This window comes from Coturnix japonica, chromosome 4, assembly GCF_001577835.2.
Source record: "Coturnix japonica isolate 7356 chromosome 4, Coturnix japonica 2.1, whole genome shotgun sequence".
In the NCBI taxonomy this organism is placed as follows: domain Eukaryota; kingdom Metazoa; phylum Chordata; class Aves; order Galliformes; family Phasianidae; genus Coturnix; species Coturnix japonica.
In genome coordinates this window covers 61,447,148-61,460,601 of record NC_029519.1, presented here as the reverse complement: position 1 = coordinate 61,460,601, position 13,454 = coordinate 61,447,148, and the positions used below count along the sequence as shown (strand labels likewise).

General features: G+C 36.5%; 1 protein-coding gene across 1 annotated transcript in view; it reads left to right on the top strand.

Moving 5' to 3' along the window:
• GRXCR1 (glutaredoxin and cysteine rich domain containing 1) overlaps positions 1 to 8,934 on the top strand; it is a 33,032-nt gene extending 24,098 nt beyond the window's left edge. The window contains exons 3-4 of the mRNA XM_015862377.2: positions 6,664 to 6,729; positions 8,699 to 8,934. Coding sequence (XP_015717863.1) covers positions 6,664 to 6,729; positions 8,699 to 8,878 — 246 coding nt within the window. The 3' untranslated portion in view covers positions 8,879 to 8,934. The remainder of the gene's footprint in view (positions 1 to 6,663; positions 6,730 to 8,698) is intronic.
• The last annotated feature ends 4,520 nt before the right edge of the window (positions 8,935 to 13,454 follow it).

Below are 13,454 nucleotides of genomic sequence, written 5' to 3'. Positions count from 1 at the left end.
GTGGTGCATCAAGCAACTATAATCAGCTGAACGTTATCTTAAATACAGAATTGATTAGTACTTGAAGTCTAACACTAGAAAGAGAAATAACTGCCCTAAGCTTCTCTGTTGCAGGAGTAGAAAACTATAGTTAAAATTTGTATTTGGGCAAGGAAACTGTTTTGTTCAGGTCTGTTCTTTAGAAACATTTTTCAGAAACTGAAAATAAAAACAAACAAAAAAAAACAACAACGAAACAGAGTTTATAGTGAAAAGAAAAACACCAAAACAACTCAGCAAAATGACACAAACAAAACAGCCTGAGAGCTTAGAAAAGGTATGTGTCTCAAGTGGTAAAGAAGTAGCAATTAGCACCAACAGTGAGTCTATGATTTGCAGAGGCAAACTGTATTTAAACACAGCAGGGCTGGTTTGCTGGTATTATAAAAGATTTAAGTAATGAAATAAAATGCATCCAACAAACAGCACATAATTGATGTTGGGGATGTAAAGAACACTCAGGCACCCTTCCTCCCTTTTCCTAGGGGACTGGGATTCTGCCAGGCTCTTTGTGCTCTGCCTTTCCCTGATCAGCTCACTTCATCAGACAGCTGCAGAAATGCAGAACGGGCAATGTGCAAGTGGGCATCAGCAGATGGAGAATTTCAGCTCACAGTAGTGACTGCTTTTATCAGAACCCTGAGACAGACAGCTCTCCAGCCAACCAGGAACAGCACTGCTACTTTCAAGAGTAGCTTACAATTCATTAGGATTCACACTAAGCTTTGCTCACCTAACTGGCACGTTATATAAGTAAATGAATACAAACAAGTTATGACCAAGTTCACGAATACCTCACTCCAATCCATTCATCAGAAGAAATCATTTAAGATACCAAAATGTATTGAATAAATTATTTGCTCAGCCTTATTACAGTCATTTTTGTATGATGGATGATGTAGAATAGCAAGGGAAACTTGTTTTTAATGGAAGAACAAGAGTGTAGCAAGCAATATAATCTTATTAAAATGAAGTATTTTATGGGATATTTTACATAGGTGTAGGAATGAAGGAAAGGAAATTAGGGAACCAGTTGTACATGGGAGAGATGTATTTAGCTGTCAAACTACCTGCTGGCACCAGCAGGTAAAAAATGAAGAAAAAATTCTGGTCTACAAACATCTGTTAAAACATGCAAACTCAATTCATATTGTTTAAGGAAAGAAAAGATATCTAGTAAAAAAGAAAAGAGGACAAAATCAAATTAATGAGGAAGAGAAATAATTTTGGGGCCAGTTTGCATGTTGGGAAAATTATGGCCATTTACCCATTCTTCCAGGATGTGGAAGCAGTCACTCCTCAGGTAGGCCAGGCTGGACAGGGCTCTGAGCACCCTGATCTAGCAGTAGGTGTCCCCATTCATTGTGGGGGAGTTTGACTAAGTGGCCTTTTGGAGTGCCTTCCAACTCTAAAGATTCTGTGATTCCAGGATTCTTTCTATCTGCTGCCTTGAGGGTGGGATGGGTGTTTGCAGGGCTGCACTGTGCTGTGCTCGTGTTTCTTCAAAGTGTAATCAAGAGCTCAATGCACAATTTGGTCTTGTTGGTGACAGCAGATACTTCCATAACGCCTTCTGCTATAATTATCTTCTGCAAAACAAATGTACACAGAAATCCAGAAGCCTGGTGTGTTTGTAAATTAATCATGAATTATTTTTTGTCCCTCCTTCTCTCTTTTTAATTTTGAATATTTATTTCCTAGTAAATCCTTTCCCAAAAGAGATTGTGTGTAGTAATACAAAAGAGGACCTATATTAAGCCAGGCACCTTTCAATGAGCCTTAAAGGATAAAGAAGCACCCACATTAAAATATGAACAGTTTTGAAAGGACACAAGATTATTTTTAGTGAGATAAATGTAACAAAAGGACCAGAACAAAGCATATGTGCATGTGACAAAGAACACAGTATTTCTGCTGCTCAAAAAGCCTGATGGGGTTGTGGAATACTGCACATTTACTGGATAAACTGTCACAGGGCTGTGGAATTTATCACTGCCTGCACAGGATAAATGAAACCAATCAGCTTCCTGGGTAGAAGCAAAATAAAAACCATATTTGGTTCCTAGCAAGGAAACACCTGTTTGCTGCAGTACAGCAGGTTTATTAATCTCCTTTTTTTTTTCTTTTTTTTTTTTTCCCCAAGATTGAATAATTGCATATGTTGATACATGCCCTCTAAAGATCAGCATTTCAGCAAATTGCAGGTTCTTTCTGCAGTACGTTCTTTACCATCTGATCTAATTTCCCCAAACCCTTCACCAGAGGCTACCTCCATCTGAAATGGAATTATGCCATCTGCTGGGTGCAGATGCAGATTCCAAAGCAGAGTGAAAAATGATTCCCACAAAGCAGAAAGCAACATGGAAAAACACTGGAGATTTCATTTACTCTTTCATAAAGGCACCCAGGTTTGCTAAACATTTATTTTGTGTAAAGCCCCTCCCTACTGGAAAAGGGATGAAAATAAAGACAAATAGAGTCAACCCTAATAAACGTATGTGCTCATCACTTTATAATTTTAAAACACAAATAATTCATTTATTTTTCACTTCAAATATGTGACTAAATGCCAGTACTTAGCTGTCATTTGAAACTACTCTAGATATTTTCACATATGCATATTTATGACAATTATTGTTGCAAATAAACAGATTCCTACTTAGTTTTCTCAGCTGAAATCATATCGTAGTATCATAGTATCATAGTCTCGTGCGGGTTGGAAGGGACCTTAGAGATCATCGAGTCCAACCCCCAGGATTCAAGTCTCCTGCATAGTGCAGAGTGGCACTTCTACCACTTACGCCACAGGGGGATTCGAACTCGGGCCCCGGTGTTGCAAAGCGGCATTCCTACCACTGCGCCACCTACTATGGTTCTATAGTAAAAATATTTTCACTAATTATTTCTTACTGTTTCCTAAGACTGATGAAGCCATATTTGTGACTGTTCTTAGAAAATACTTGTGTAAAGTATAATTTGTTATTCAAATAATAACACTTTCCTTTTTACTTCTTTCCAGTGCCCATTTATGTTTAGTAGCTCTCAACTGCATTCATGTTTTGCTAGAGTAAACATATTTCCTGGCTTTTCCTTGGTGGGGTAGATTTGAACAGCTCTGTGGTAGTAAAGCTATGATATGATTGTTGCATTCAGTCACACGCTTCCTCTGCTTTAAAATTTCAGGAACAGAGAGATTTAATTAAGCACATTTCTGGTGCTTATGCCACACTGCAGTTGCACTTTTCTATGTTTATTGGCAGATTTCCAGGTGTTTAATCTCATTCCATACATCTTCACAAGAGATACTTGGGTTCAGCTGTTCCCTACAAACCACAAAGTGGCCAAGATTGGCTTCCAGCCCACTTTCATTTACTATTTCCATGCTGTGCTAATTTTTCTCTGTATGTAAGGAATGATGCAGATGAGAGGCTACTTCCTTGCATCAGCTGGCATTCTAATTTAGCCAAATCCATATACACAGATTAAGATGCATCCCATGATGAGGAACTACATCACAGCAATGGTAACGTGTTACATTCTTGATGGATGAGCATCAGGCTAGTTTAATGACAAGAAGGAGCTGGTGTAGTAGATAATTTACTGGGCTCATCCTAGTTCTGCAATTAGTGGGACCATACCTGAAATATGATGCTAATTACCAGATGTTCTCAACGGAAAACTGAGAAAATAGTGTGAAGAATAAAAATGGTGTAGGAAACCTTTTGAGCAATTTAGCAAAGTCTGCATATAGCATTTGCCTATGAAAAGCAAACACCTCACTGCAGCCCCTGGACTGGACCATGCAGGCAGCTATTTAAACTAGCAGATGGGGCATTAGCAGACTGGAACTTGGAATATTTCTTTCATTCACAAAACTGAAAGCTCTCGTCTCTTGGTTAGATATTATGCCCCTCTAAGTTGTGCTCTTCATTTCCATCTTCGGATGGACAGAGTCTTAACTGCGTCACAGCACTTTGTGGTCAGTTGTGGACTGAGAACAATACAAGAAAGGCATCAATCTGTGATCAGAAAGCAGCTATTGGACTTACTTAACAGCTGCTTTAATTACTCCATTAATTACAGACACTGCACATTAGGCTTCACAGATTCAAAGGGTAGATTAACCTCTGCAAAGTGTCTTTTATTCAAATTTCACTTGAGGCAGATGTTAATCAAAAGGACATACTTAAGCACTTGAAAATGCTGATAGTCATTTGGAAGTATGGTTTTTAATTTTAAAGACATAGTGATGAGACTTTCCACTTTGGGAATAACACAGCTGGCTGACTGAATGTCATCTGAATTATAAATCCTTTGAAATATCAATCTATTATAAGAAACCTGGCAGACTTTTAATTACAGGCTTCCTAAAGCCAGTCAGTGTCACTGTACAGAATCATTGCATCAAGGAGCAGAAGCGAGAAGAATGATTTTTGCCAACTCTTGCTGCACAGAACTGATCTCGGCCTACACGAGGGCAAATCAGGGCTTGACCTGATTAGGGAATTTGCACTGCTGCAATTACATCAGTAAAGCTGCAAATCCTTAATATTTCTTCCTTGCACAGACAATGCAAACTCTCTCAAGACAGTGCAGCATGTTTGAGCCTGAGCTAATGCTCTGTGGACCTTCTTGGCAAACCCTGGCTTTGCTGTGCCAGTCGCTCCTGCTGTCCATTCTGTGTGAGAACAGGAAAAGATTAGCCTGTGAAGGAGGCTGCTATAAGTTTCTCTGCTGGGGACACAGCAGTATTAAACACCAGCACGCCAGGCTGGCAGCAAAGTCTTGTGGCTTTTTTTTTTTTCAATTGGTTGGAAACAGAAATGCTGAGGTACTAACAGGCTGACTCCTGTTCTTACCCCTGCCATCAGAATGGTTCCAAAGAATGTTTATCAATCAGGTGATAGGCGCTTTATATATAAAAGTATAAATATATATATAAAAAAAGACAAAGACATGTGATGCGCATGTTGAAGCTGGTACACTCTGTGCGTACCAGATGTACTAGATTTCAGTAGAGACATATTCAGCACAAGCAATGCTAGCTGGTCTGTCTCCTGTTATATTCCACATAATTAATGACAAATAATTACCCGGCAGGTAATTTTTTCTTAAACACTTTTGGAAGTGGAAAACTGAGAGAGTAGCGTTTACTGCAGAAGTGGCAAAAACACCACTAAAACATTAATATCTGCTTAAATGAAGTGTAATACTGTGATTACAAACATCTCTGCATAATACTCAGTGACATGGCAAAGGAGTCTGCAGTGGACCTGTTTAATATACCACTGTACTCAGAGTCAGAAGTGCATTTCTTTGTACAAAGCCACAGCAAAATGTCTTTCAACAAACCTCACTAGGTTGTAATGCGAATTTCCTTTCAAAGTTTCTGTGCCCCTTGACTGGCTTTTGGGCTACACTCTGAAGTGTTTCTGTGTACAGTACTCAGCCACAGGCAGATCTGCTGGCCCTTTCCCTGCCTGCTCTGCACCTTGGGAGAGGTGACTGTTGTTGACTCCAAGTAATAGCAATTCTGACCTGTCAGCTTGCATCCCGTCTCCAGAATCCCCTTGCAACTCTCTGCTCATGGATTCACCAAAGATGAATTTTAGCAGTCTGGGAATTCAGGGATGAGGAAAGTAGAGAAACATAATGGCATAAACCCACCACTTATGGCTAATTGTCCTCAGCTGTCAATAAGCACAAGACATTGGAGAGATGGGAGTCGAGGTCTCATCTATGCTTTGCTGTGAGTTGGCTTCAGTACTGCACCATTCCTTCTGCCTGTGCCTCAGTTTCCTCATTTTTTCTCACTCTCTTTTGAAACACTGATCAGAAGCATCTGAAAGCATTTGGTAGTAGTCAGAATTCACTATATGTTGTTGTATCACTGATGTGTAAGCATTCAAATACAGCCCTCTAGTTCCAGATGGGAAAGAAATTAAATTAATTAAAGGGGGAAAAAAAGTTATGTCATCTTTAATACTTTCACTTTTTTTTTTTTCCCCCAGTGATTTCTTTTAATTTACTTTCAGACAGGAAAAGAACTACCTTAGCACTGCCTTTGTTCAGATCACAAAGCCCTTTAGAGGTTCTCTGTACGCAGACTGAATTATTATTATTCATTGTTGTGTCTGACTTTAATGTTGCTACAGTATTTTCATTACAGTTTTTCTCCTGTTTTACATTTGACATATTATACCTTAATTCAATCCTCAGCTGTTGGAATACTTGAAATACAATTTTCTCCTTTCATTTAGATGCATTCTCTGATGTGTTGTATATTTGTGTAACTGTAATTTTTGATACAGTAACTAGACATTTTTTATTATTATTCTGTCAGGAGGCATACTCTGTAAAATAAAGTGAACACAGTGAGAATTTCCAAGCTGTGTCACTTTTTACAACGGGGAAATGCAATACAGCACTTGGTAACTAACCTCAGACAGATCCACCATAACTGCCATTAGACCGTTCTCTCCTTCTAGCTTTCCTGAGGTTGACCTAGTTACAAAATACTTAATGAGAGTGAAATTTGTACTCAGCTTGCTTAAATTTTCAAGACCAAATCTCCTAATCATCTCAGGCTTTTCATACTGACCTTTTTCTTCTTCTTACTAATAGGGTGCTGAGAAAATTTTGCTAATGAATGAATCTGGGGAACTACAGGATCTCTTAACCAAAATTGAGGTAATTGTATTTCTGCAATTACTTATAGTTAGCATACACTGAATATTTACAATTGAAAATGTTTTTCTCAACTGATTACTTCTCTTCTGTTACAAACTGATGATTCCAAATTGAAATGGAAAGCTAACCAGAAATTCTTTAATAAATGTGTATGTGCAATTCATACATGCAGAATTATTGTTGTCTGAGGGAGAGAATAGTTTGTACTTCTCAACATTTTTCATTACTTTGGAATAATTGACCCCATACACTGCCTTTCGGGAGGTCCTATAACATTAGGAACTAAATTGCTTTAGGCACTAACATTTGCACAGCAAGTACAATTAAAAGACAAAAGATACCAGGCCACAGCAGACTGATAACTGCTTACTGAATACAATAACTACTTTGAATACGTAGTTACCTACTGGATTTTACCTCAAAAATAGTTTTGCTACAGTTACAAGGAAGGGATAGTTATGTTTCTTCATCACTGAAGATACAGTTTCTATAACCAGCCCCTATCTCTTCCAGAGAGAAAGTAATTGTTGAGACACTAAGATAAAATGTTTCTTTCTTAGCTCTCTTATTTAGCCTTCTGCATGGAAAGGTTGTTACTTACAAACATAACAAGTAACAATGATAATTATTACTTACTAATTACTAATCAATAAAAATTTAGTTATTGAAATTTGAATATTGTATTAAAATATTAACATTAGTTGCAATAATATCCAGTGAAGTAAACTACCTTCTTACATGATGAAAGACAAGGGCCCTCCTGAGATAAAAGTGATAGATTTAAACAACATATTTCTAAGCATTGCCCCTAGACTAAAGATTAAGACCAGTAAAGAAGAATGGAGGTAAAAACAAACAACAAATAAAACAACAACAACAACAACAACAACAAAACCCCTTCTAATGCTCTTATGCTACTGCATTTCTACTTGGTTTGTTCCCCATAAAACTTTCCCATGTAACTTTGATTTTTGCTTGACAGATGTACATATTGCATAATCCATTATTTCTCCTATGTCTTCTCCTTCCCTATAATGATAATCTATCAGACCAATAAAATATATGGCAAGAAAGAATGATGTAAGTATTTTGCATATGTAATAAGACCAAAATATGGCACTTTAGATAAATTTGCACAATAGCTGCTATGTGTGAATCAGAGCACTGTTGTATCAAAAATATTGACAAGCAAAGTAAGTAGAAACATACTCCTAAATTACAGTATGGGTTTGGAGCAGCATAATACACCAGCACTAAGTGATCATTTAATAAATTAGCAATGTTTTCAGTAAGCATAACTTAAAACATGTCTTCAAAATTTCTTCCTGTGTTCTCCACTGTCTTTAATTCTGCCAAAAATAAATAATTAAATAAATCTTGTTTTACTCATGAATTTGGACACCTGAGCAAACCTAAGACTTGTATGCAGCATTTTTCTCAAATCTAACATGAATAATGGTCTTCCTCTTTTCCACCAAAAACTTCACTGTTCTAGACCTATAAAGATGGGCACACTACTGATAATATAAAGCTCAGCTTGTCAGAAGCTATGAATTGCTTTTTTAAAATATGATCAGGTCTAACCTTAGTAGGAGCATGCTCAGCATATCATATCTCAACATACATGATATAAAACCGATCAGTTCCAGTACCTAATAGAATTGATCTATGACTACAGCAGAGCACAGTGTACATATTCTTTCATTTTGCTAGCCACTTTGGCAACTATGAACATGGGTTACTGAGGCATAGTGTGACTGACTTGGTACTGCATGCATGTCTCTATAAAGGAAAAGGCAGACATACTGTTCTTCCATGGTGGCATAACTTAGGATGGGGAGGTGGTGGTTTATCAAGATGGGAATAAAAATGTGTTTCTGAGAAGCTGTTCCAGAGGACTCTTTGTCCAAAAGCTTATGATGGTTTACAAAGTAACATTTTGATATTTCTTACTTTCTTCCTTGAGCAGAGAGTCCAGCATCCTCATGAGTGCCTCTCATGTGGGGGCTTTGGTTTCCTTCCGTGCTCAGTGTGCCATGGGAGCAAGATGTCTGTGTTTCGAAACTGCTTTACGGACTCATTCAAAGCCCTCAAGTGCACAGCTTGCAATGAGAATGGGCTACAGCGCTGCAGAAGTTGTGCAGGTTAAAAAGGGCATCTCCATATGGGCATCTCCATATTTGCAACTCATTTTATTGTACTTCAGCAGTTTGTAATATGATTTTTTTTTCTTTTTTAATTAATGTGTTTATCTAATTCAGTCAATAAAAATCAATTTATAGTATGCCTCTGCTGGTTTGGTCATTGGAACTATTTGCTAGCTACCAAATTAAATTTACTGTGCTTACACTAGGATATGAAGCACTCCCTTCTTCTGTGGGTAATCATCAGCAATACTAAACAAGCAAGAAGAAAACATGCATTATAGGCCATATCAAAATTTCTGATGTTCAGCGTAGTAACAGTTATGGACCAAGGTCTGGTCTAGTGCAATTCTTTTATAGCACTTGTGCTTTCCAGCAGGGTCAATGGTCAGACAACTCTACCACTGCATACAGCTTTGTCATTTTTGGAAGGTTTCCTCAACAGGAACAGAAGATAATTAGTCAGCAGATAGCATCGATACACTGTGGGCTCCACATCAGGTATATACACCTTGGAAGTTTCTGAGTGCTCATAAACTACTAGAGTGCTTTTAATAGGGTACAATATTATGCATACTTCCTTCTGTTTACACTGACTTTGCCCATCTTCCTTTACAGTATTTTGGGCATAGCATAGCTGTTATATTAAATAGTATATCTACAGCTGCATAAAGCATGGGCATAAAGCATGGTTTGCAAAAATGCTCCTTCTGATAAATGTATGTTTCTTGCTACACTATTTCCCTTATCTGAACCTACAGAAAAACAAAACAATCTTCTTCTCTTTCAAAGAATCACCTAAGTTGGAAAATACCGCCAAGATCATCCAGTCCAACCATTACAGATAATTCCCACTAAACCATGTCCCACAGTACAACATCTAAACATCTCTTGAACACGTTCAGGGATGGTGACTCCACCTGTTCCAGTACAAGGCCACTCTTTCAGGGAAGTTCTTCTTAATGTTCAACCTGAACCTTGCCTAGCACAACCTGAGGCCATTTTCTCTTGTCATTTACTAGTTACATGGGAGAAGAGGAAGACCACAACCTCACTTCAGGTAGTTGTAGAGTGCAAGAATGAGCATCGCCTTCTGCAGGACACGATTGTCCTGGTAATTCCTATCTACTAAAAGAATATTAGACATAAAGCAAACATTTTTTGCTATTTCTAAAACTTACTAATTCCAAATACACTCCTCTCAAGGTTAGAAGAACGACTGTATTGATTTAAACACTTGTTTGATTGAGACTACCCCTATTCTCTTTAGAAATGAAGCACTGCTAATGTTTGACTTAGCAAATCAACTCTATTATAGTGCATAGCATATGTCTCTTAAAATAATTATTTGCCTTGAAACCCTCCAAGGTTTTTACCTTGAGTTAATTTGCAAGAATTCGTAGTTATGAATGAAAAGAATGTGACAGATCTTGAAGCTCATTCTGCTGAAAGAAACTTGTATTTCAATGAAACACTAGTTTTGACCTCGGTGTCATATGTAAGAAAATAAATTCCTGAGACATTTTCTTTTTTATTCATGAAAACAGGAAATTAATTTTTCTGAGCTGTTTTACAATTTTCATGATAATACTTATAATAGTGGACTCTTTGTTTGCTTTTTCTAGCTACTGCCTTTGTATTGTATTACATTTAATTTACACTTCACTTATTCTTAGATACATTATTTGACCACATAAGCATTTGACAGGAAACATTAATGCACTAAATAATTTAGGAAGGAGAAGAATTTAGACTGCATAGCTTGCCTTAAATAATTTAGAGCTTATAGTAACGGTCATTGTAAGCCAACAATGATTTGAAAAGTAGAAGTTATTAGAAATAAATTGTTTTATTTAATCCTATTTTTCTTCCTTCTTGCATTAATTTGCTAGGGGGTAATGAATCAGGAAATAATTCTTCAGAGGGAAAGAGCTGTTAAAAACAAAAACAAAAAAAACAACCTTGCAGCTTAATCTTCTTTTACCTTATCTACTCTGCTCTGAAGATTTTTACCTTATCTACTCCGCAATGCTGAAAGATTGCTTTAGAATGAGCTCAAAGATTCATGAAATCCAGTAATTTCACTGTTCATGAGGAGCCATGCTGTAATAAGACATGCACTACCTGCCTTGTATCTCTCTGAGGCCTCATTTTTTCTACTGATAGAAGGATTCTTTTTTTGAAAACCATTAGACATCAAGCACAAGACATTATAGATTACTGATGTGAAATTTGAAAGAATATAAAGAAATATTTTTCAAGGTAATATTCTCTAGTAGCTAAAAAAGGCTATACTCTAATGTGGAGAAAAATGAAATCTGGTTTAATTTCTCAAAACACAGAAGGATACATGACCGCATAGAAGGACTGACTACAATTGCTATTATCATTATTGATTGCGATCGGTTCAAATTAACAAATGACAACCGGTAGAAAGACTTTTAAATGGCAACATTCATAGGATTACTACTTAGAACTTACTCATTTAATTTATAGCATTATATCTGGTAGATGAATCTCTTGCCTGTTAGATACAGGAGAAATTTCTTCCTTATTCAAATTCATTTAAATTATGAATGAATAAGGGTAACAAATCTACAAAGCATTATCTAAATCTGAGTACTCTCTCTAGTGATAAGACTGAGTCCAACAGTCTCACAATGTTCATTAATTCTCCCTGTTCTGTGATGCCTGGGAATAGAACACCATAGGACAGATGTTATACTTCAAAACATCAGACAAATCCGTGGGATGATAAATTTATGCTAAACCTTTTGCATCAATAGAACTGCACTGGCAACCAGTGCTTTTTACTGCCTCAGGGGTCTAGTCAGCAGACGGGGCATAAAATCAGTGCATCAGTATGTAAAGTCAAAGTTCACAGTAAAAGTCTTTATGTGTTAACACACAAATATATACACATTCACATATAAATACAAGCATGAAAACAATAAACACCATAAACACTCATATATCTGAGGTACTGCAACCACTGCTTTTAGCATTACATGCAAACTAATGTTAATTGCAGACTGATATATTTGAGAAGTTTTATCTGTCATCATAATGATAGAAAAAAAAAATTATGTGGTTACTTTTGAGCAACAGAAATGTACTTTTAAATAGAAATAGGACATATCTATTGTTATTCTATCCATCAGTTAAAATCTTGAGAAGTTTGGCACAAATACAGCAGGAAGTTCAGTCTGTAATCATTCATTAGTGTTCTGGGACATCTTTTCTACTTAGGGAGTCCTCTTGTAATATCCTCTGGGACTGCATACACTGCAGCCAGAAAAGTGGTGTAATATTTCATTTCTCCATGTCACATGTTCTTTTACCAGTCTAGGACATAGCAAACCCTAATTTGCCAGTCTTACATTCTCTACTAAAAGTTCACATTTTGTGTCAAATAAAAGTTAAACACAAAATTCTTTCCTGTTTTTATAGCCACTACAGCCAATCTTCCAGCACATATTTCATAAGTAGTATGGTTTGAAAAACTCTTTAATGTTCTTCTGCATTTATTTTCCAGAGCTTTATCTGATCTATGATAGTAATAAGTATGTCCTATTTCAGCCTATGCTTCTTGAAGATCATAGGATGTTCAATAATGCCAAATATGTCACACTGCAGTATTTGGTTACCTTCAATGAACTCAGTATAGCTACTTACAATATGATTTATAGACTTGGGATATAGTCATAAGTCCTCTTGCCCTGTCTAGGAGCTTTTCTACTACCTGCCTTTGCTGTATTATTACTTATGGTCTAGAACACTTTGCTATACCATAACTTGTTTTTAGGGTTTGATCCCAGATTCACACAGTTCATCCTTTCTTCTTCAGAGAGTTTGTCCATCATATTTAATAAAGATAGTCTAATCTTTTCTACTAAATTCTCAGCTGCTGTCAGGCTTTGTCTTAATTCAATGTACACTTGCAGAGCAACAGCTCATAGATAAGAGAAAAAAAAATAAATGTATCACTTTAACTTCATAGTGAGCTTTCTTTTCAAGAGTTTTACTAAACTTTCAAAATGACATTTTTTCCCCCCAATGTGAAGTTTCCATAGATAATAGTTGTAAAAAAGTAATTCTTGCCTGTGGATCTGAAAGTATTTCATAAACCCTGAAGATCATCACAGTTGTTCTGAATGGCCAGATATAGTTTCCCTATTTTAACATCCTGACCTGCCTCAGCAGTAATGAAGCAGATAAAATTGATCTGAATTTTCACTCAAAAGCAATTTTTGCTGATGTCCAGGTTCATGTAGATAATACTGGGCATAAATTAGAATTTACTAAAAGCTTTATGCCCCATAAAATATTTTCTGAGGGACATTCTTTTTCTTTTTTAAAGACTATAAATTTTTATTTTCCAAAAGCTTTACATTGGAAAAAGTGTGACTTCTTGACTTCCCTTGTTTTCTTCTTCATTTCATGCTGCTAAGATACCTGGAAATAATTATATTGTTAAGAATACTCATATAATGTGGTTGGTTTAGGTTCTAAAGTCTGACTGTGTACAAAAATCATATATGTTAAAAAGTAGAAAATTCAGGCTTTCTGTGGTAAGTTCCA